General features: G+C 43.9%; 1 protein-coding gene across 6 annotated transcripts in view; it reads left to right on the top strand.

The window, feature by feature from the left end:
* The window catches only part of ETV6 (ETS variant transcription factor 6), a 189485-nt gene extending 166987 nt beyond the window's left edge, over window positions 1-22498 (top strand). For all 6 annotated transcript variants that reach the window (XM_039517775.1, XM_039517761.1, XM_039517752.1 and 3 more), the window contains 3 exons: window positions 14192-14334; window positions 16650-16750; window positions 18484-22498. In XM_039517775.1, the coding sequence (XP_039373709.1) occupies window positions 14192-14334; window positions 16650-16750; window positions 18484-18589 (350 nt within the window). In that variant the 3' untranslated portion in view covers window positions 18590-22498. The remainder of the gene's footprint in view (window positions 1-14191; window positions 14335-16649; window positions 16751-18483) is intronic.
* The last annotated feature ends 2865 nt before the right edge of the window (window positions 22499-25363 follow it).

The raw sequence follows: 25363 nt of genomic DNA, 5'->3' as shown, positions 1-25363 counted from the left end.
CCCTACAGCTGTATCTGTAGTTTTATTTTTATTTTTTACATGTTTCAGTGAGACACTTCAATATTCAATAGACTGTGTAAAATTAATCCTGTGAGTGTATAATAAAAAACAGGGCTTTAGAAGCTCTGGAGCTAATACTTATTCAAATATACTGGGAAGGTATGTTATCTAACTATCTATGGCTAGATTGTGCTTTAAAGGCACTTCCACATGGCATGGGCATGGTCAGGGGGCAGTGTCTTGGCGGGAGCTCCTGCAAGCATTGTGCCTATGGTGGACACAATACCTATGATGGGAGCATGGGCCACTGCAGGATAAAATCCTGGCACTCTTGAAGTCAATGGGACTTGTGTTATTAACATCAACATCAACACCAAGATTTTACCCCCAGTACCTACTAAATTAGTGCACAGCATGCCCTCTCTGCATATGCACAGGGCCTGCTCAACTGGCTGATGCAGGTGGACATAAGAATGGCCAGACTGGACTAGACCAGTGATCTATGTGTGGCTAGAATCAGATACTTAAGAGGAAGATGCAAGAAACCTGGCAATATAAATTGTGTAATAATCTGCCCGCAGGGGAAATTTCTTTTGTCAATTAGAGGTTGGCTTATGCCTTGAAACATCCCTCGTGGTTCATGTGGATGTTCTTATTCCTCGTATAAATGTCCATTGCTGCTCCCAAACCTCTTTGAGGCGCCTCAAGTCACTGTAGCGCACCTTGGAGCAGTCAATGAGCTCCCAGTGTTATTTTGGGGAGTGGCTGTGTTTTGCTATAGCAGCTCTCCAGGGAAGAAAAGTGAGTTCATTAATCCACAGCACAAACCCCACGACATGACGTTCACCCTGACCTCTGAGCTTGAGATTTTGGAAAGTGATGACATCCCTTTACCATACTTTTTCCATGGCTCCTCTGTAGTATAACTGAGAATTAGGAAGTATAGTTTCTGTGAGAGGGTGTGTGTGATGGAGGGTGTCAGGAAGCAGTCTGATAACCTATAATTAGGTTGTGCTGGACCATCGTCATGGCCCCAACAACTTCCTGTGGCTTTGGCCACCACAGGAACTTTATGGTAAACTCTGGACTGTGGAAGGCTGCCTGACCGTATACAGCAAAAGAGGTACATCAATTTGTACAGATAGTTTGGAAGCTCCAAACCATGCTGTGTATTGATATTCAAGCTCTGAGTAGGGTGGGCTTCAGAGTCCGAGACACAACTTCAAAGCATTGTCTACACAGTTATTTTTAGAGCACTAGTGTGAGCTCTGCTAGCACAAGTCTGTTGATCCAGGCAAGGAGACCCTGTTTGGTCCAAAATGCTGTGTAGACATACACTATTGGCATGCAGGGCTTATCAGCCAGGTTACCATAGCAACTGGTCTCTGTTTAGCTTCGTGGACTGACTGGTGTGTTTCTCCATTTCCAGGAGTCTTGAGGACAAGCAGTGTTATATGTAAGCTGCTGAGAGGCACGACTTCCACAACATCAGTGTGTTAGATCACTGCAACTGAATAGTGTAGTAATTCTTTTATAATAGCTGCCAGGTTCTGTACTCTGCTAAAGCCATGAGAGTGGGTTCTACTCCCAGCTCTGATTTGCAATCTCTGCCTCAGTTTCCCCATCTGTAAACTGAGGATAATGCTTATCTCACAGGGTTGGTGGAAGGCACCTTCACTAACCAACCTGTGTGCTTGCTGAGGGGGAAGTTTAGTTCAGTGCAGAAGGCAAGTGCATGGGCTATGCGCGATTCATATTCCACTTAAGACTACAAAATAGAACTTAAAATGTGCATAAGCCATGTGCTAGTCCTCTGCAAAAGGATGAATTTCACCTGGAAGTTCAGTAAGGACCTGATTTCTGGATTTCCTACCCTTTATATTCCTCTAAGGGGGTTTATAAACAGTAATTTTAAAAAATAAACAAACAATTGACAGTATATCTTTTAAGAAAGTTTGAGCTGTAAACCCATGAATGTTGATTTTTTAACTTTTATGATGAACTGAAAAGCTTATTTTTAAAAAATAAGAAAAAGAAAATAAACTGATTAAGATCCCAGATCAGTGACAGTAGATGTTTGGTTTAAACATTGCAGATCAACACATTTCAAAAAGAAAAGAGCTAGTAATCAGTTCTTCTTTAACTTACCTGCCAAGACTTGAGTTCGGGGAGTCTCCTTTTTCTCTCTCTTAGGCCTCATTTACACACACATTTTGTACCAGTCTAAATATGTCAATTAGGGGCTGATTTTTTCACGTAATTAGTTATACTGGTACAACTCCCCTAGCGTGGACACAGTCATACTGGTATAAAAGCGCAGTAGAGCTCATTCCCCTTTCTGTACAGGAATAAGCTCCATGACGCTATGTCTATACTACGGCGGTAAGTCAACCTACGCTACGCAACTCCAGCTACTGGAGTCGACGTACCTTAGGTTGAGTTACTGGGCTCTACACCGCGGGGGGTCGACGGGACAAACTCTCCCCCATTGACTTAACCTTACTTTTCTCGTTGAGGGTAGAGTACAGGGGTCGACTGGAGAGCGATCTGCAGTCGATTTGGTGAGTCTTTACTAGACCCGGTAATCGACCTCCAGTGGATTGATCTCAGAGCATGGGTTTTAGCCCATGAAAGCTTATGCCCAAATACATTTGTTAGTCACTAAAGTACCACAAGGACTTCTCATTGTTTTTGCTGATACAGACTAACACAGCTACCACTCTGAAACAGATCTCAGAGCGTCGTTTCCATCTGTAATGTAGACCTGCCCCTTGTATTAGCAGCTTTATACAGGTGTAACTGCTTCCACACTACCAGGATTGTACTGATTTAATTATATTGGTCAAATATAGTAAATTCTAATTTGAAGTCAGTGTTTCTATAGTGCCTTGCATCCAAGGACTCCAAGCATTTTACAGATAATGAACCAAGCTTCACAATACCCTTTCATTATTATCATCAATTTACAAACTGGAGAAACTGAGGAACCTGGAAGTAAAATGTCAAGATGACCAAGGACACCAGTGCCCTATAACAGAACTTTCGGTGATTATGTTGCCGTCCACTGTCGCAGCAAAAACTCAGAATCATGGGCTCAGGTCACAGCAGATGAAAAGCCTTTCAGTTCCCCTTTCAGTAATGACTTGTCTACATGGGGCAGACTGACTGACATAACTAATGTAACACCAATATTTAAAAAGGGCTCTAGAGGTGATCCCGGCAATTACAGACCGGTAAGTCTAAAGTCAGTACCGGGCAAATTAGTTGAAACAATAGTAAAGAATACATAGAAGAACATAACTTGTTGGGCAAAAGTCAACATGGTTTCTGTAAGGGGAAATCATGTCTTACTAATCTATCAGAGTTCTTTGAAGGGGTCAACAAACATGTGGACAAGGGGAATCCAGTGGATGCAATGTACTTAGATTTCACGAAAGGCTCTTACGTAAATTAAGTTGTCATGGGATAAGAGGGAAGATCCTTTCATGGATTGAGAACTGGTTAAAAGACAGGGAGCAAAGGGTAGGAATAAATGGTAGATTTTCAGAATGGAGAGGGGTAACTAGTGGTGTTCCCAAGGGTCAGTCCTAGGACCAATCCTATTCAACTTATTCATAAATTATCTGGAGAAAGGGGTAAACAGTGAGGTGGCAAAGTTTGCAGATGATACTAAACTGCTCAAGATAGTTAAGACCAAAGCAGACTGTGAAGAACTTCAAAAAGATCTCACAAATCTAAGTGATTGGGTAACAAAATGGCAAATGAAATTTAATGTGGATAAATGTAAAGTAATGCACGTTGAAAAAAATAACCCCAACTATACATACAATATGATGGGGGGCTAATTTAGCTACAACTAATAAGGAAAGAGATCTTGGAGTCATTGTGGACAGTTCTCTGAAGACATCCACACAGTGTGCAGCGGCAGTCAAAAAAGCAAACAGGATGTTAGGAATCATTCAAAAAGGGATAGAGAATAAGATGGAGAATATCTTATTGCCCTTATATAAATCCATGGTACGCCCACATCTTGAATACTGCGTACAGATGTGGTCTCCTCATCTCAGAAAAGATATACTGGCATTAGAAAAGGTTCAGAGAAGGGCAACTAAAATGATTAGGGGTTTGGAACGGGTCCCATATGAGGAGAGATTAAAGAGGATAGGATTTTTCAGCTTGGAAAAGAGGAGACTAAGGGGGGATATGATAGAGGTATATAAAATCATGAGTGGTATGGAGAAAGTGAATAAGGAAAAGTTATTTACTTGTTCCCATATATAAGAACTAGGGGCCACCAAATGAAATTAATGGGCAGCGGGTTTAAAACAAATAAAAGGAAGTTCTTCACACAGCACACAATCAGCCTGTGGAACTCCTTACCTGAGGAGGTTGTGAAGGCTAGGACTATAACAGGGTTTAAAAGAGAACTAGATAAATTCATGGAGGTTAAGTCCATTAATGGCTATTAGCCAGGATGGGTAAGGAATGGTGTCCCTAGCCTCTGTTTGTCAGATGATGGAGATGGATGGCAGGAGAGAGATCACTTGATCATTACCTGTTATGTTCACTCCCTCTGGAGCACCTGGCATTGGTCACTGTCGGTAGACAGAATATTGGGCTGGATGGACCTTTGATCTGATCCAGGTTGGCCATTCTTATGTTCTTATGTTAACTATTCCACAATAACTCCCTTGTGTGGACACTGTTCTGGAATGAAAGTGATTTTATTCTGGAATAATTACTCTTGCTTTCTGAATGAAGTAGATAGTCACTGTTATTTTGCAACAGAGTGTCCATGCAGGGAGATATTGCAGAATAATTATGCTGGAATAGCTATGCTAGTCAGTTTACCTGTGAAGACAAGCCCTCAGGCTCTCTATTCAATTATGTACTTAGCTGTCAGATATGATTGCTGCTCCTCCCCGCTCCAGCTCACCTTGCCGCTGAGCAAGTGAAAGTGTTAACTTCATTGTGCAAACTGAGATGCTAGACAGTGAACTGTCTTGCAAGCTGCAACTAGTGATTTTCCCCTCTTTGCAAGAGAGAAATGTTGACAGTTCAAGCTATTCAGATTTGACTCTGAAATCTGTACCCTTATCTACATGAGGGACATTTTTGAAAAACTACTCACAGTTGTACCAGTGTAGCAGTGTGGGAGCCTGACTACATGCAGGGCTTTGGCTGCCAACTCAATTTTCAGCACTGTGTTGATTAGATTTCCTCCCAGCAGGGTTAGACGGTCCAGTACTGAGAGTGGTGTCAGCAGCTAGTGTTTACACTAAAATATAAGACCTTGTCTTCACTGCCAAAAGAGGTGTATTGTTTTTACCTCAGGGATAATTAACTTTCCTGAGCTATCCTGAGGTAAAAACAAACTGCAGTGTCTGGTCTTCACTATTACTGTAAGGTAAATTGTGAGGTTAACAGCCTTATGTCCTATCCACGGTTAACCTCGTTAAAATTACCTCACCTAAAACTGAAGTGCCTTATCTTCACTTTGTTTTTAACCTCAAGATACCTCAGATGTGTTAGTTACCCTCAAGTAAAAAATACCCCCCTTTTAGCAGTGAAAACAATGCCTACCAGACTCCTCATGTTGCTAACACCACTGCAGCAGAATCACTTTTATCAAGGACGTGGCCTGTGATTCTTTCCCCTCAACTGTGCCATCCAACGAAAAGATCATTGGCCTTGTTTAAATACTTGCCATTGAATTATGGATTTAAGAGCCTGATTCTGAGGGCAGGTCTACACTACAAACTTGCACCAATGCAGCTGCGCCGCTGTAGCACTTCTGGTGAAGATGCTCTAAGCCGATGGGAGATCTTCTGTCAGCTTAATGGCGCTATGTCCACGAGAGGAGGTAGCTATGTCAATGGGAGAAGCTCTCCGGGCTTAGCACTGTCTACACAGGGGTTTACAGTCAGATTAACTACGTTACTTAGGGGTGTGGATTTTTCATACCTTTGAGTGACAGTTATACTGAAGTAAGTGTGTCATGTAGACCTGGCCACATTTACACGGTGGCCCCTTTACACTGGAATTTACACACACTGTAAGGGCTGATCTACATTGAGAACTCACATCTGCATAGCCACATCTGTCAGGGATGTGAAAAATCCAAACCCCAGAAAGACAAAGCTATGCAGATGTATTCCCTGGTGTATACAGCAAGAGGTTGATGGACGAATTGTTCCATTGACCTAGCTAACACCTCTCAGGGAGGTGGATTACTTACACTGACGGAGAACCTCTCCCATCAGCATAGGTAGCATCTATACTAAAGGACTACAGAGGCATAGCTGCAGCTATGTCACTGTAACAGTTTAAGTATAGACATACCCTAAGGCCCCTTTGCACAGCCAGAGTGATGTGAATGAGACCGTAAGGCAAGGTCTTCATGGGAAAATTTTTTCAGTATAACCTAGGGTGTGAATTTAAACTGATACAGTTATATCGGTATAATCCCCGTGTTGATGCTCTTATTTCAGTATAAGAGTGTCTTTTTTCAGTTCAGCTTTTGTCACTTGATAAATGAATTGGAATTACTTGTTTGATTTCACCTGCAGTAGCATCCCGCAGCTGGTCAGCCTTTGTCCTAACCCTGTAGTTACAGGGGCCATAGATTACATTATGCTCCTGTTTTGGTGAGATTGGAAGCCAGAAGCAACAATAATATTTATTTTTGCGTCTTCAGCATCTCTGATCTTACTGTGCTTCAGTGCCTAGGTGTTATGGTGACTGGCATTCCATAAATACCATAACTAGACAGATGTGATAAGTAGATGCTAAGTGTCTCCAATCCCCATTGAAGTCAACTGAGTGCCAAACCCTTCACAGAGGCGTTCAGTACCTCACAGTGGTCTAGCCCCATAGACTGGACACTGTACACTCCTGGGCTAGATTCACTTCAGTACCTCAGGCCTTGTCAATAGTTAACACCTGCTGCTCCTTGTGGTGGTTGAGTTATGCCAGCAGGAGAGAGCTCTCTGCCACTGGTAGAGAGCAGCTACACAGGAGACATAGCCTTAGGTTTAATAAGCTTAAACCAAACTGAAATAAACTTGGTTTAAACTAGAATAAAAATGTTTGCACCAGTTGAATTAAATTGGTTTCAATTCACACCTGTAGTTAAACGGCATATGGCCAAGGCCTCAAAGCCTTCATGTTGTACCCCTCTGTGTTGGGGGTGTCAGCTGTGTCCCATGACAGGATTAACCCCTGCTGAGAGTCAGGGAGTATTTCTACTGTCATTCTCTGCAGGGGTTCTGCCAGGGGAGGGTATATGTAATTTAGTGCATCTGCGCTGCATCCTCTCTTCCAGGAGAGACTTCCAGGAGATGAGGTGTATCAGCAGAGTGCTAGCTATGCTCACCCTGTAGAGAGCTCCAGGCTCTCTGGTGGAGCAGGACTGTGAGTGCCTTGTGCTGTTGTGATCCTTCCAGCGGAATTTTCCATGGTTGTGACTCTGCAGGTCAGGTTACTATCGGAGAGAACCCAGAAGTAAATAGGGCCCCTCGTGTAAAACACTGGAGCTTTTTGCACTGTACAGTCAAAAAGCACGACCATTGTTGGGAGGGTTCTCTTTTACAGTGAGGTTGCCCTCGCTTTCTCACTCGTCTGAGATACTTTTAATCTTGAAGAGTCTTTGTCCTTTAATCCTTTCCTGTACTACATTTGGCTATTGAGCCACTTTCAGGTTTTCCTGAGGTTGAATAAGATTGGGCCACACTGAGCATTTGGGGGAGAACTTTCATTTTGCCCAGGAATATTCCATCAGGTTTGGATTGAATCCCACTCTTTCTTAGTCCCTGCCCTCTTTTCCCATGAGAACAGGTGACAAAAAGCCATGAGAGATCTGAGGGAGATTTCTTTAGGGACTAAGTTAAAATGAGTGTTTTAGCGGGGGAGGAAACAACACCTGACATCTATACTGGAAATACCTGTTTGGTGTGGAGCACTATGCCTTGTATGAAGTGCTTTGCCTTCAGTGTGCTTGTTAGGATGTGAATTCCTTTGTTGCAGCAAGACAAACAACAGAGACCAGAGCAGCAGTTGCATTTCTGCTGTTTGTTCCATCTTCGATGCCTCATGGGTGTGAGTTTCAGTTACCCCGTTTCCCAGTTCCTGGCACGCTTCTTACACAGCCCTGATTTTGAGCTCCCTGCCATCTTTCCACAAACACAATACAAAGGCCAAACGCCTTTGATCCTCCCACCCCCACGTTCCCATTCCCAGTCGGATGAACCCAGACTTCCTCTTCTCTGTTCCCTCCCCAGCCCCACCCTCATGACTGTGCACAGCACAGTTCCAGATTCTAATCTCTCTCCTGAGTATGTCACCTTTGTATCTGGGTGCAAGACAAAAGCTATGTAAGGCCAGTTGTATTGTAAAATCTGGCAACCTTCTCCTCAGCTTTGATTTTACTGAACTGCATAAATAGTTGTCTGTCAAGCCTGTGTACACTCTTTCTCTCTCACACACACACACACTCTCTCACTTCTGTACAGAGGGTGAGAAGGGTTTCTTGATTCCTTGTTGACTTCCCTCCTCCCCCCAATAATTATTTTATACCCTGAAGCATGAGATTAGATTACTTTTATTATCTTAGCTGACATAGCAACAGGTGGTTTTTAATGGTCACAAAATTAGACAGCCCTTTTGAAAATCCAGTCTCAGTATTTGTCTTAATGTAGCAGTAAATCCCACAGTAGAATTTCCCTTTTTCTTCTAAAAGTTTCTGTAACTGGGTTGACCAACAACCATGCATTAGCCTTGGCTGTGGATAGAGGTTTATGTGTGGATGTAAACTGTAAACAATTGTGCTTGCCCACAAGCTATCATTTTGTTAGAGAACTGGTAGAAATCTGGGGGAGATCCTGAGCTGGTATAAATGATTTAAGTAAAAAAATAGATTATGCCAGAGAAACTTTGGACTAATCTATACAGCAAGGAGCAGACCTTAGCTGGTATATATTGTCATAGCTCCATTGACTCCTTGACTAAGTTTCTTTGGCATGATCTATTTTTCTATAAAGCCATATTGACTTCCATGTGAGTGATTGATCTATACTAAACAAATTTATATAATGGTCTGCAGTGTGAGATATTGGTGGAAATAGAAATATTTCTCTTTAACCAAAGGAAGAGGATTTCAGCAGTGGATACACAGTGCGTAAGAGAGAGAGCTCGGTTTCTTGGCCATGGGACCTACAGTATCATCAGAGTGACTCCCTTACTTATCTCTAGTGAAATATCATATAACCTAGTGAAAAGCTATATTCTGTGCACCCAAGAATCTTAGCCTGGTTACTAGCAGTGTTACCTGTTCCAAGAGTGGGTATGCTTAAGAGTGACCTAGTTATTGTGACATCAGGGTCACTGGTCAGATATGCTACCATTTGAGGAAGTCACACAAAAGTCCCTTTCCAATATCATAAGTTACAACCTTCAGCCCCCAGTATTCTCTGGTCAAGGCTGACCATACATTCAGAGTGCACAAACTGTCATGACACTCAAGTTTTAGGTACAATATGAAACCTTATTGCAAATCTAAGGGAGACTAGCTGGCATTGCTATCAGCTCTTAATAGATTTTAGGAACGGTTTACATCTCACAGCTCATTCACGCATATATCCAGAAATACATACAGGCAGAGATATAGCTAGATAATATTAATTATGTACAGATAACTATAATCTACTTCTGTACTTCAATAATGGCTTCCATTTGAGGAGCTACAAACATTAATTAATTAAACTTACAAGGCAGGGAAATATTATCATCCCCATATTGCAGATGTGGATAATGAGGCAACAGATAGGATAGTTGACTTGCTGAGGGCACAATGGAAGTTTGACAGAACTACGAACAGAACTCAGATCAAGAGAATGTATGCGGTACAAAGCTTTTACTGGGATTGCTACAATAAGCCTGTGTGGCAGAGCCAGGGGTGAGCTATGTAAATCATTCTAAGCCCAGTTAAAAACTTTATACTGTGTGACAGACCCAGACCAGTGGGATACAGGAGTCTGGTCCTGTTCGTATCCAGGAAGTGGGTGGGCGAAGCCCGTCCACTGCAAAAGGACCTCCTCCCAGCCTAAGGGGAGGATCCACAGGTCTGGGATACCAACTAATTACGGGGGACAACAAATGAAAAAAACAGGACCGGGAGTGAGGTTACAGGAGTCTGGTCCTATTAGTATCCAGGAAGTGGGCAGGCGAAGCCCGCCCACTGCCAAAGGACCTCCCCCCAGCCTAAGGAGAGGATCCACAGGTCCGGGACACTAACTAAGTACGTGGGACAACTAATGAAAAAAACAGGACCGGGAGTGAGGTTACAGGAGTCTGGTAGAGGGCAAATATACTGGTCACTGGATGAGTAGTTTTCTGTTCCCTGAGTGACCAGAGCAGGGGCTGCACTAGAGTAATCAGGAACCTGTTGGAACCAATTAAGACAGGCAGGATAATTAAGACACCTGGAGCCAATTAAGAAACTGCTAGAATCAGTTAGGACAGGCTAGCTAATCAGGGCACCTGAGTTTAAAAAGGACCTCACTTCAGTTTGTGGCATGTGTGAGGAGCTGAGAGGGAGAGGGAGAGCTGTTGGAGGACTGAGTACAAGCATTATCAGACACCCGGAGGAAGGTCCTGTGGTGAGGATAAAGAAGGTGTTTGGAGGAAGCCATGGGGAAGTAGCCCAGGGAGTTGTAGCTGTCATGCAGCTGTTACAGGAGGCACGATAGACAGCTGCAATCCACAGGGCCCTGGGCTGGAACCTGGAGTAGAGGGCGGGCCCGGGTTCCCCCCAAACCTCCCACCTCCTGATCAGACACAGGAGGAGTTGACCCGGACTGTGGGTTCCACCAGAGGGGAAGATCACTGAGGCGAGCAAATCTGCCACTAAGCGCAGGACCCACCAAGGTAGAGGAGGAACTTTCTCACAACTGTAACATCATTTTTAATGCCACTTGTACAGAAAAGCACTTTTGGAGAAATTTTATAGATTTAAAAAAAATAAACCAGGGTCATATAACTTCATCTGTAAAGCTAGTTTGTCTTAATTACCCTGGTAACTACCTGATTTCTTAATTACCTTGCCCTGTAGTACAGATGGACAGGAGAGTTAAAAACCTTCTTTGAGGCCAAATCCTTTGTATTTAAGACAATGGGAGTTTCCCCCCTTAACTTCAATGGAAGCAAGTATTGGCCATTTATGTTTATTCATAAAATAGAAGAAATTGGAAAGCAAAACTGTGCCAACATACCTCTTGTTAACCTACTATCATACATCCCATAAATAAAAGATGTATATAATCAATGCTGTTCAAGATACCTGAAGTCTGCACCCACTCAAAATGATTCGGAAAAGAGAAGTGCCCAGTATCAGAGATTCTATAAATGTTAATCAAAGTATGTAACCAGAGTTTGTCAAAGCAGAGATGTGGTAATGTACTGCAGTAGTTATGGTGCTAGCCCAGGATTTGAGAGGCTAAGATTCAATTCTCTGTTCTGCCACAGACATCCTGTATGACCTCCCGGAAGTCATTTAAGATGGGATCCACAAAGGGAATGAAGCATTGCAACATTGAGCATCATGATGCCTAGAAAAATCACAGGAACAACACTGATCCACCTATGCTCCCTAGACAATGAATAGGGGGAGATGAGTGCCTTAGAATGCACTCCACAAAGCCAGTATAGTAGGCAGGGACCTGCCTAAGCCAGCCAGTGGGAGATGCCAACTAGACAGGTGTGGCTTAAGCCCTGGATCTCTCTTGGATTTAGGCATGTAAGTACAGGCTGCAGAAAGGTGTCTATTTCTGCTTAGCAATCCACAAATGGGAACCAGCTACCTGATTCCAGGCACCTACGGTGTTTCTTGCCAGAATGAGTTAGGCACCTGCCTCATGCCACACAAAACAGTCAGAGGAGGAGACAATAAGTATCTTTGTGGATAGAGGCCTTAGTCCGTCTGTGCCTCGGTTGTCCATCTGTAAAAATAGGAATAATAGCACTGCCCTGCCTCACAGGGGGAATGCGAGGGTAAATATGTTACAGATTATGAGGTGGTCAGATACTACAGTGATGGATCCCATTTAAGTATCATAGTTGTGATTGCCAGGAGGCCTGCAGCTTGCTCTTATCTCCAGTGAGAGTGAGTTTCAGAGGTCCATGTAATGCAAAACAGACCATGCCAGTTGCTGTGTTGTGGAAAATTAGGAAAAACGCTTTAGGGTTTTTTTCCCTCTGAAATTTTCTGCAAAAATACTTCAGTTTTTAATGAAAAACTGAATTATTGTTTTTAATCACAAGAAAATTTCAAATGGAATGAAGAATTTTCTGCTAATAAAAACTAATCATTTTTTTAAAAACAATTTCTCCCAAAATACCCCCTCCCCCCAAAAAAACCCCCAACCTTTGATTGCAAAATTTTCAACCAGCTTTGCCCCATATTCACAAGCCTCGTCGTATCAGTCAACATGCTAGGTTGCATTGTTCTCGTGGTTCTGGAAGGCATGATCACAGAAAGAGAGTCAACCTCTCAGGCAGGGCCAATCCCATGGAGGGCAGAGAAACATTGAATTGAACACTATATTTAGTGAAGAGAGAGGCGCACCAAGGTGCTGTGTTCCTCAGAGCATCCCTTATGAGGCAGGTTACAGAGGGTGCACCAGCAATGTTAATTCTGGTTTTAGAGCTAGTACAGGTTTTCAGAGATCCTACATTTCTAAAATGGGCAACACTACTAAAAATACCTCTAGACATTTTAACATAACTCACATGTATTAGTAATACTCCCATTTTAAGTTCTCCCACTCTGCATATTATCATCCCCATTTTAACAGATAGTGAAACCCAGGCAAAGAGGAGTAGAATGACATGCTGAAGTGCTGGGTCTGAGAACCCAGATCTCTTGATGTCTCAGGTTGTTTTAACCATTTAACCATGTTGTCTCTCATTAGTTTGTTGGTGAAAAAGGGCTTTTCTTTTGCCTTCCTGATAAAAGGCAACTATGAGGCCATCTTAGGGTTCTGCCTGCACTCTTGTGGTTTATTCAAGACTATCCAAGGAATTATGAATCTATAATTTACAGTTGCTTGTTATGAAGCTGTATGTGTGTGCCACATACACATCTCAAGGAAAAAGGGGGGAGCAGCTCAGCCTCTTGGCTTCTTCTGCCATAAGGGAGTGCCTCAAAACATCAAGCTAAAACAGGGGTAGGGAACCTATGGCACGCATGCCGAAGGCAGCACATGAGCTGATTTTCAGTGGCACTCACACTGCCCAGATCCTGACCACCAGTTGCGGGGGCAGGGGGGCTCTGCATTTTAATTGAAGCTGCTTAAACATTTAAACCTTATTTACTTTACATACAACAATAGTTTAGTTATATATTATAGACTTAGAGAAGGGGACCTTCTAAAAATGTTAAAATGTGTTACTGGCACGTGAAACCTTAAATTAGAGTGAATAAATGAAGACTCGGCACCCCACTTCTGAAAGGTTGCCGACCCCTGAGCTAAAACCTAAGTATCGGTTAGTGACCTAAGGAGTGTTTGCCAGGAGGGAATTTTAATTCAATTGTCCAAATAGAAGGTATTTAACCTCTTGCTCTCACATAATTATAGTACTTTGGTTTTCTTTAAAAAGCACATTTAGAACTGGTGAAAGGTGTCAGCTTTATAATGTAGAACACTGAAGCCTTCTGTTCTATAGGAAAGGTATAACATGCACTCTTCTCCCAGGATGCCTTAGCACTGACCTAGAGCGACCACCTGGAGCAGGGAGCCAGTAGTTTAGTCTCCATGGTTGCAGGTTCCTTGGCTTCTCTGAAGAGACAGCCAAAGGGGTCAGTTAAGGCTAATTGTGTCAGTGGTTATTGGTGTACGGGTACTTCTCTATGTGAAATAAGACTGAGCCCAGCCTCTCATTTCAGAGAGCCTGTGAGCTGGTAATGACTTTCAGTCATTATTGATCTGAGAGATAGTCCGACCAGTGGCAAAAGCTTCTATCCCAGGCCTTTACTTCAGGTTGCTATTGGCTTGTTTCATCCCAAGGGCATGGAAGGCTGAGAAATGAAGCCATAAATGGGGTCACTGTCTTTTCACCGCAAGCTGATCCGCGAGCTCCCCAAATTCATCCCTGTTAGAAGTATCTGAATGATGTTGTCTTGCCCTTCTCTTCACAGACTGCAGGCTGCTTTGGGATTACGTCTATCAGCTGCTTTCTGACAGCCGGTACGAAAACTTCATCCGATGGGAGGACAAGGAATCCAAAATATTTCGGATAGTGGATCCCAACGGGTTGGCTCGGCTGTGGGGAAACCACAAGGTAAAGAGTGGTGGGGTTTTCCTCCCAGGGAATGTTGCCATTTGTAATATTCTGGAGTTCATCCAGAAACATTAAAGAGAGAAAGAGAAAGTAAAATAATGATGGAAAGGTTTAATCTTTCATTCTGTTTGTGTCATTTTACATCTCTAAAGCATCCAACCTTCATCAGCAGGGACCACAGAAAGCCAGGCATTATATAAAGAGCCTGGTGGTTTGTGGGTAAAGACATTTAGCTAGAAAATTATATGGACTCAGGTTGTAATAGTTCTGCTTTCTGAAGGTATCTCCCTCCTCCTTAGGTCTGACCCTACTGGGTGCTCAGGCTAGCTAGAATGATGTCTGGAAGGGGCCATAATGTCTCTGGTATGGAGCTTTCTTAGGAAAACCACAGGTTAACAATTTAATAGAAATCTCCACTTGGGGACTCATCTGAGATTTGAGACATTGCCTGTTTTTTCTTTCCAAAGGCTGAGCTGCTTCGCATTCCTTGCCACATTGATAAAACAGCTATTGCCTGAGAGGAGAAAATATTATGTTGTAAGGGCAGGTCTACACTACGGGGGAAAATCGATACAAGATACGCAACTTCAGCTACGTGAATAACCTAGCTGAAGTCGAAGTATCTTATATCGAATTACCTACCGTCCTCACGGCGCAGGATCGATGTCCGCAGCTCCCCATGTCGACTCCGCTACCGCCGTTCGGGTTGGTGAAGTTATGGAGTCGACATGAGCGCATTCGGGGATCGATATATTGCGTCTAGATGAGACGCGATATATCGATCCCCGAGAAATCGATTGCTACCCGCCGATATGGCGGGTAGTGAAGACGTACCCTAAGAAACACCAAATACAAAAGCATTAGAATCTTCCTTGTCTGAAAATGATTCTGATTTGCTTGCATTAAAGCAGTGGTCACCAGCCTGTCGATTGTGATCGACTGGTCAATCCTGGGGACTCTCCCAATCAATCGTGCTCTCCAGTGGTGCAGCGGGGCTGCCGCTAAGACAGGCTCCCTGCCTGCCCCAGCCTGGGGGGCGGGGGCGCACAGGGGTCTCCGCACCCTGCTCCGGCCTGCAATCATCATCCCCGCAGCTCCCATTGGCCTGGAATGGGGAACTATGGCCAATGGGAGCTTTGGGGTCGGTGCCTGCAGAGAGGGGCAGCGCACAGAGCTACGTGCCCCCGTCCCTCCTCCCAGGCTGTGATCAGAGAGAAGTGAATGGAGATTTGGGTGCCTCAGTTTTAGGTGCTCAACTTTGAGATACCTTAAAGGGGCCTAATTTTCAGAAAGCGTTGAGCACCCACTGTCTGACAGGCCACTTTTGAAAATCTTGGCCTTACAGCACAGGGAGGCTTTGGAGAATAGGCACTTCTGCTGGAGAATGAGCCTGCTGGCAGCAGAAGGGCTTGGGTGAACAAAACCCAGCTTCTCCATTCTCACGCTCTCATTTGCCACTGGAGCCTTCCCTAAAGCATCACGGAGCCAGCCATGGCTCTCAATGGGAGGGGAAAACAAAACCAGAGTTGAGGGATCTGGGCTCAGTTAAGTAAGCGACTGATGGCAGTCGCTCATGTCAGGCATAGAATGGGCAAGCATTGCACAAGCTTCCCACACACAGCTGTGCCAGCGTATCTTATTTCAGACCTCTGACACTCTGCTATTATAGAGCTGCGCCCTAGCACAGCTCTGCCAATGCACCTCCTACTGTTCCAGAGCAGAAATTCTCCTGAGAAGAGATTCCCAGTGTGCCAAAGTGTGTGTGTGGGGGGGGCTTTGAAATGTAAACAGATGTAAATATTAGTGGAATTATTCCTGATTTACACCAGAAAAAAGTGAGAGGAGAAACAGGCTCTAGATTTCAAAGTGCTGTGTAAACATTAACTAATTAATGGAGAGGAAGCCCAGAGGAGCACCACCTTTAACAGGGAGTGCTGTCAAATAAAGTTTAGCTGTTCACAAGCTTTTACAAAAGGCCATCATTGAAAGTAAATCCTACATGGGGTGATACTCTCTTTCATAACTAAGTCTCTTCTCATGATGAAGGCCTTTGTTGAGCACAGTCCAATGTGACCTATTTAAAAATCGCTCCCCATTTTTGGAAGCCACCCTCATTCAAATCACACTGTGTGAAAAGAAAACCATAAAATGCTGGAGAAGCAGGATGGGCCTACAAACAGCAAAGGATCAGAGCAAGTAGCTTCTTTAACTAGCATGGTCTTTTCGCCTCGCTATGGTATTTCTATAGTTGCTTCCAAAGCTTTAGGAAGGGTGTACTGAATTGTGTCTCACTGCTTTTCTTTTGGAACAAACAGAACAGAACAAATATGACCTATGAGAAAATGTCCAGAGCCCTACGCCACTACTACAAACTAAATATCATCCGGAAGGAGCCAGGACAAAGGCTTTTGTTCAGGTAATTGTTCCTCTTTTTTTCTTCCCCCTTCTCTGCTTGGGGTGATTTCTTTTTGATGATAGCAGGAAGTAGTTTGGGGCAAGTTGCTCCACTACCAGCCATGTAGCACCATTGTCAATGGGCATAAAGCTGAAAGAGCTTTCCACACTGGTGCTTCCACACCCTCAGGGGGGCTGTACCAATGTACCAGACAAAGAGCCTGATCTACTGCTCACTGGAATCATTCCATTGACTCCAGTGGACACTGGATCAGGCTTTAAGACCGCAGTTGTGCGCCTCCCATTTGGTTTCACAGTTTAAGTCACAGCAGTGCTTGATTTAAACCCAAGTCTCTTGATCTCACCGCATTGGAGCTTGAGCTACTTCAAACCTCCATCTTGTGATCACTCAACTGGGATTTGGAGTTCCCCTGAACACCAGCAGGGTTTATAACATGTACTGCGGAATGGGAGGTGTGCAGCGGCCGTGGAATGGAACCCAACATAGAGGTTTATAATGAACAGAGGAAAGGGGAAAGCTAGGGGAGCCATTCACGAAACCTGAAGTACCAGTATTGGCAATACATCCCAATGTTTGGGAACTACTGTTCTAGACAGTGGGAAACAGAGATGTAGTGGGTGTATATGTCTGTAATTTGTCAGGATCTAGGAGGAGCTCTGCATCTAGTGAGGCAGGATCACTGGAAACTGATCCCACTTTAGAGTCTGATGCAAAGCACCCTGAAGCCATTCGGAGGCTCTCCTTTGACATCCATGGATTTTGGAACACTCATTTTAACTGGAAGGCAGGGTTTTGTTTGGGGCTTCTTAGCATAGTATGGAAAAAGAAATAACTAGAGCCAGTCAAAATAATTTACATTGAAAACATTTTTGATGGAAAAGAGTAGGTTCATGGAAACTTTGTGTTTTGGTAAAAAAAAGTTTATATAAAAAAGAAGGACAAAGGAAAAAAGGGAGTAAATGGGGAGGGAAAAATCAATTATTTCAATTTTTGATGAGAATTTTTTTTTAAATTTCAAACTTTCCAATGAACAATTGATGTTTTTTAGCTGGCCCTAATAATATTGAAAGAGAAAAAGAGCAGCTGTAGAAAGTCACCCCATTCATTTTTTCCCCCTCACATCAGCATAGAAAAATGCGGAATGTGACTTTGTGAACAACATGCAGACTATTGTCTTAAAACCACCATGCAGAGTTGCTAACAGAGCAAGATAGAGGTAGTGAGAGATCTATAGTACAGAGGCTGCGTGTTTTCTGTAGCACAAGAGGTCAGTGCTGATACTTGGCCTTGCTTAATTCACCAGCATTTACTTACTATGAAGCTGGAGGCCCCACTCAGTACAGTTGGCTTCTCCTCTCCCTTTCATGTGGGCCTGCCTTCATATCCAAATAGTGTACTTAAACCAACAGGTAATTAAATGTTTTTCTGGTTGTGTTCTAAGGAAGCCCATCAGTATCTGGGGGTTGCTAGGGGCAGGGCAGGCAGAAAACACTCGGGTGCTGGGGGCAAAAAAAACTAGGAAGGAAGCACAGAGACTCTTACATACCTTTGAGGATAATGCCCATTGATTTCAATGGAAGTTAGGCACCTAAATACTTTTGAGCATCTGGGTCAGAGTAACTAGGGAGATGTTGTGGCAGGGTATTAGGGATACTCAGGAGCCCAGGAAACTCAGGCTCATAATAGGGGTTAAGGGGGGAAGCCATTGATTGACTTGTCACTTTGTTTTGAAGGTTCATGAAGACCCCAGATGAGATTATGAGTGGCCGAACAGACCGCCTTGAGCACCTTGAGTCCCAGGAACTGGATGAACAAATATATCAAGAGGATGAGTGCTGAAGGAACCAACATGCACCACCTCAGTGGGTCCATGGGAGAAATGTCTGCCTGGGCGTCTGGAGGAGTTTGGGAAGGGGAACAAGAACACAGGAGCAGAATATGGGGTCAGCGCTTACCTTGAAGACCATGCAGGACCCAAAGCACCTTAGTAAAAATAAAAACTAGCAGAGGTGGTGGCGGCAGCAAGGTGGAGGAGAGAGAGCCTGGACTCATGCACTACTTCATTGTCCCTGCCAAGTCTCCCTTGACTTGTTTTTATTTTCCTTTTGTTGGTTTGTTTCATTCTTTCCTAATAAATATGCAGTTTGACTTTTCTTAATTCATGTAGGATGAGACGCCAGGTTTTGCTTTTTCAGAAGCCTTTCCTATGGAAATAAATGGAGCGCTATTATTTTCTGTGCAAGTCTCACAACATAAGTATGGTGACCGTGGCACAGAAGGGCTCACCCTGCTGGTTCCATTTGCTCAGATCACATTTGCTCATGCTGGCACAAGGAAGGTCTCAAGCTACCAAGAAAATTTGTCCACACACCCACCTACTAATTGAAGCGGGGGGGGGAATATATTTTGCTACAAGCTTGGGACCCAGCGTATGTTGGGCTGGCAATGGGCTCCTGTTAACTGCTGGCACATGGACCAAATCATCTAAGTTTTCTGAGGAGCCGGGGGGGCGGGAAAACAAGAAAAACCTCAGACAGAACACAATAGACTGATGCTGGCTTTTGCCCTCTCTCTAGCAAAGAAGATTTTGAATAGAAGTGACAAACAGGGTGGACTTTCTGGTTCAAGTCTTCTATCAAAAAGCAAGGGCTGAAGTATTTTGATTACATGTAGTTGCAATTTCCACAGCAGCTAGCAGTTTTTGAGGTAGAGGTGAAGGGCTGCTTTTACATCTTAAGGGGAAGGAAAAAGGAGGAAGATACAATTGCTTATAATACTCAGAAGCCTCCCCAGGATCAGCCGGCACTGCTGGAGAGAAAGTGAAATCAGAAGCATGAAGATGTGGTAGACAGCCAGAGACCAAATAGCTATACTGGTATCCCAAAACTGGTTATTTGATGCCTCCCACTTCCTGCCCCACCCCTCCCAAAGGCAACTCTACCAGCCAGAGATCACTTCTCAGCTTACCCATTTTTAGCATTGTTTATTTAAAAAAAAAATCCACCCTATTGCATTCTTGTCCTTTTAAGATATTCTTGTTTTGGCAGCCCCAGTTTGGTGTGCAGCCTTTAGGGCAAGAGCAGCTTTGGCTGCTGCCTGCTACTGGTAGAAGAAAGAACCTTGCCTAGATTGCTGTCAGCAGGAGCAATGGTCCTTTCATCCATATGGACTTTTATGTCAGAGACTGGGAAAACTATTTCCTTTTGTAATTGTACTTTGGTTGGGCCCTGTAGAGATGAGAATTGGTGGTTTCAGGACAAGTGATGGACCCATCAGCCATCTTTTGTTAGTCAAGGAAAAATCTAGCTGCAAAATATGCATTTGGGAAAGGAGAAGATCATGTAATTTTTCAACAAGGAGATTGGAGTTTCTCTGCACAGGCATCATGGGATGTCCAAAGGAAAGGAAGCCTGTGTCTGTTCATTAATAAAATCTCTTTTGTAGATCATAGGAGTATGAAATGGAAGACGTCAAGGGATCATTAAATCTATCTTACCAAAAAGCCCAGATACAAAACCTGATCTTAACCAAATATTGAACAGGAATGTTGCTATCCAGAAAACTTTCCATTTGGTTAGGCATGGTACCCTGTATATTTAAGTAACTGTAGTCTAATTTCACTGCAAGGTGCACTGAGTCACATATGGCAGAGGGAAGGGGTTTTTAATGGGCATAGAGTGCCACACCCTGGAATGAGAACAAACCCTTCCCAGTTGGCCTCACATGAAGAAAGACTGGGAATACATCTTCCTTCAAGCTTTATCCAGCCACATAACGAACTGTTTTTTTCCCATGCTCTGAGTGGATGTGCTTACAGATTGCAACACACTGTGTATTTGACTTTTTCCTGCATCAAAGAACAGCAGCAGCAAATATCAGCAAAAGAGAAGATCACCACCCCATCAGTCCTTGAGGTGGCTCTGAACCCTTGAGTACAAAAAGGGTCAGTGGGGGAGGTGCTGAGGAATTCTGGCTCTGTGGCCATGGACCTGAAACTGAAGGGAGAGGAAGCTGTTTTTGTTTGGTTTTAGCTAAAGAAAGTGACCTTGTTCAAGGAGACAAGTGGCAGTCCCTTCTCAGGAGCGGAGGCTTAGATGATGAGGGAAGATACCCTCTGGCTTTAGCCACAGCACACAGAGCTGGCAAACATCTAACCAAGAAAACTCAAGCCAAAAAAAAAAAAAAGGGAGACTTCAACTGAGAAATGGAGAGGGAAACATCAAAAAGGCATCAGATTTAAAGGAAGTTCTTTACTCTTCACTTCCTTTCTACCATCTGAAAATAGAAAGAAAACAAGAGTTTGCCATTTGTATCCCTTGGTACTCTGGCCAGGACCAATAGGTGATCATCATTCATTTCCTCTGCTCCAACTACATGGTTGGAAGGAGGAGGAGAACTCTTGTATTTAAGGGCTCTAAGCTATGTTTTTTTGCTGTGTTGGTATTTGTGTGCTGAGGAGTTTGCCAATTTGGTCTACACACCCTTGCCATTTGTGGTGGCAAACATGGTGAAACGTCATCATGGGGATGGTAAAGGGGTGGAAGGTAAGGAATCCTGAACTCACACCTATTTGCCCCAGGGTGAAATTTCACAGAGAAGTTTTTGCCTTTGACAATAATTGGTAACTGACACCTGCAGAAACCAAGAAATAATCCAGATTGCAAAATATTTGAGCTATGTTTCCTTTCTGGTGTTATGAATGTTGGGAATTTTCTTTCACCACAGAACTATGGCATGTGACCCCCATCCCCTTTTAGAGTCCACTTCCTCCATCACATCCTTAATGAAGAAGAGCTTTGCCAAGGAAGACCCATACAGACGCACCAGTAAGAATGAACATAGTCTTTGGATGCACAGCAGGCCCTTAGCATAGTGAATTTTTCAGATAAGTAAGGTTGCCATTTTTCTGTCAAGATCTAAATGGCTTATGGAGTGGTAGAGCAAGTGCCAAGAGCTGGAGTGTATGACCGAGCAGCCAGCCAGGCTGAAGGGACTTGCAATATCTGAATTTGAGGTGTCCTTAGTATCCTGGGGGCCAGTTTGTTAGAAAAAGACTTCCACAGAAACTGTAGGAAATGGATTCCCTCCTGTCTTGCAGAGAGATCCATTTCTCACCTATACTGATAGTTCAGTCATGTTTTACCTACACTCCATAGGGCCTCCATTTTTGGAAGTGTGGTTATCAAGGAGAATTTTGCCCCTGAATTCCCAGTGTAGGATTTTCCAACTGCCACGTAGCCCTACTTTCTGCCCACTCCCTCAAAGGAAACTGGAAAAGGGAGAAAGGTTTTAAGGAACCCCTTAACCACTGGGTGATGGGCCTTTTCTTGAAATAGTGTGGCTAGACAGGGCCCTCCCCTGCCATCAACTTGCTACAAATCTGTACAAGCCAGATCCTTCTGCAAACAGAAGGGGGACAATGCTGCTTGGGCAGGACAGATGGCAGATCTGTAAGCCAATAAGGAAGCCTTTTTGCAGTTAAATTCTCAAACCTTGTGAGGACTATCCATTGAGAAAACACTATTAGGGTCACCTGCATAAACACTAAGTAACTGCAACCACTCGCGATCTCCGATAAATACTGAGCATGCATTCTTCATGATTTCTCTTTATATGACTGCAACCATGTGCAAATCCAGAATGCATTTTTTTAAATGAATTCTAGTCTGTTTTTATTGATGGCTTTTAAAAAAAAAAAAAAAGGTGTGGGGTTAAGGGACTGAATCAAATGAATGTAAAAAAAAAAAAGCCTATTCTCAGGGCCAGTGAGTTGCAAATAATTTTTAAAAGTGTCTGTAATTACATCATCTCAATAAAAAAAATGTTTAATATAAAAATGGGAATGCCACGTTTCTGTTTATCTGATCATTGCAAGATGCAATTTTAAGCTATTACGGTTCCGGTGTGTTGCAACTGCTTTTCCACCCAGGGAATACACACAGAATGCAGCAGCAGTTTTCAGTCACAAAAAGAAACCAGCAGGCTTGCCATTGCCATTGCCAAACCTACGTGGGCAGAGTCTGATCTTTCATGCTTCCTTTGGTTTGCAATTTGAATCCAATCCCTCAGAGCATTCTCGCTGTTCTCTTACTTACTAATGGATCCCACCCCACTTGTTCACAGATCAAACAAAGTATATACCCCAGTTTCCCTTTGCTGCAGTACAAGCTGCTTTGGAGAAGGGCTAGAGAAGGAAAAGGCTGAAGTAACATGAGGAACCGGCGTTGCAGCTTTTTTCTGTCAAACATCTCAACAGTCATACAGAAAATGAAGCAGTCTGGGGACTAGGATTTCTCCTATAAATTGTTGATGTCCACAAAAAACAGCAGCCAGCTGACCTAGGACCATAGCAGCTACTATTCTACACTTTTACCACATGGCAAACCCATTCCCAAATCCAGTCTCTTGGTCCCTGGCTCCGTCAAGGCTGGGGTACTATGAAGGCAAAGTTCAGCCCTATAGGGCAGGTGGTCACCCTCCTCTCACTGTGCTGCCACTCTTCTCACTGGAAGTCAGGAGATGTGGGTTCTGGGCACTGTTTCTTCACAAGCATCCCCTTGCAGATCAGTGAGACTCTGCTGTAGCCTGCCTCAGATTCTCTTCCTTAATGGGGTAACAATGAGGTCACTTAGCCCAATAAAAGAGAAGCCAAACACTACTCTTTAGTCAGCTACCGCCCTTCGGTAAAGCTGTCTGAAAGGGGCACTTGTACAAGGACTTCAAGGCCCTTAGCTCAGAGTTCAGATAAAACTTAAAAGTCCCAAAACAAAAGGTCTCTAGCTTCCCTTCAGTGGAGCCAGTCACAGGCTAGGCATCTGATGCCTTGAAGGGGTAGCCTTCTGATACAACCCCAAACTGCCCATGTGACCTAAGCGCAAATTACCATCTGTAAAATGGGGCTCGGAGTGCTGGCATGCCTGTTGATGGGTAATTCATGAATGTTCTTAAAGCGCTCCTCTGGCTAGCTGCTACCTTTGATGTCACAGCAGGTTCATTCGGCCAGCTGTGCGTGGTGCTTTCTGGGGTGGCTGGCAGATGTTAAGATAAATTTGTGTTGTGAAGTAGCTCAAGACTGAGAGTTACCCACATACAACAATTATAATCTGGTGTGGCGTGACCGCCAACATATAAACTATGTACATAGACTGTTCATACATGGTTATAAAAAGTTTGGGGGGGGGGGGAGGGAAATGCACCTGTATAGCTAGGGCCCCTGCCAAAAGGAGATTCCCTAGGCTGTGCCATGCTTCTGGCCTCAGAGGTGTTTTCTTGCTTTTTAGCCAAGAAGCCAATTTAATCGACACATTTACACAGCCTTTGGACTGTTGTTTGAAGGCATTTGGAACAGTGGCAAGAGCAGCAATTTGGGGATTATGATTAAGTTTTGGAATGGGAAGGCGAGTCAGTGATTTGGGGTCAGCAATAGTTTAAGAACCAAACCCTCTCACTTCCTCAGGGAGCTCAGGCCCAGAGCCTCTCAGAGAATTAGGTGCCCAGTTCCCACTGATTTCAATGGGAACTAGGCACCTATCTACCGCTGAGGATCTAGGTCTCAGTGCACCTCCCGTTGAGCATCCCAGCCCAGGGAAGGAGTACACACTCAACATCTTTATTTTGCTTTTATAAACTGCTACTGGAAGGTACCAGCCTGAGAGTTGGGGCTATGAAGTCATCTGCTTATTCACAGAACACGAATCACACGGTCAGCTGCTGTGGAAGCTTCACCCTCCCTCCCCCAACATTTAAAAAAAATTTAAGAATTTAAATTAATGGAGATATCCTATCTCCTAGAACTGGAAGGAACCTTGAAAGGTTATTGAGTGCAGCCCTCTGCCTCCACTAGTAGGACCCAGCACTGATTTTTACCCCAGATCCCTAGGTGACCCCCTCAGGGATTGAACTCACAACCCTGCGTTTAGGAGACCAATGCTCAAACCACTGAGCGCTCTCACCCCCCTTTGCCCAGGTCTGACTGCAGGGAACACATGTAGGCTTGAGAAGGGTGGTCATGTGTTCAACTATCAGCCCTAGGCCCAGCATAAGGAGCGTGTCAGGGAGCAGAGAGAGGGTGGGAGGGAAGAGGCCTGATCACACTGTGCTCCAGCTATCCCCAGCTGTGGACTGGCTTCTTACGGACTGCTGAAGTCAGGAGGAGTTTAGAGCAGCACCGGAGGCCCTGGAGCATCACCAGGGAGGAAGGAGACAGAAGCATTCCAGGGAGCCAGCATTGCCTATGCCCAGAGGCACTGAATACTGGACCAACACAGCTGAGGATCCAACTTGAAACATCTGAGCCCAGGGCAAGAAACAATATTCAGTGAGGAGAACACATTATGTTCTTTCCAGATTTCCTGTCTTTCTACAGCTTGAGTCAAGTTCTTACATTGAAACAAAAGCTGAGAAGGCACAAACATTAATCAGTTCTAAAGCCAGAAGGGACCATTGTGATCATCTAGTGCAATGGTTCCCAAACGTTAACAACCTGTGAACCCCGTTCACTAAAATGTCAAGTCTCGTGAACCCCCTCCTAAAAATGAATATTTCCAGGGATTTGCTCCTTTACCGGAGTATAAATTATAAAAGCAGTGACCTTGAAAATATAAAAATTGTTTT

Source organism: Mauremys reevesii, linkage group 1, assembly GCF_016161935.1.
Source record: "Mauremys reevesii isolate NIE-2019 linkage group 1, ASM1616193v1, whole genome shotgun sequence".
Lineage (NCBI taxonomy): Eukaryota > Metazoa > Chordata > Testudines > Geoemydidae > Mauremys > Mauremys reevesii.
Note: the sequence above shows the minus strand (reverse complement) of the source record. Positions and strands in the feature narration are given on the sequence as shown.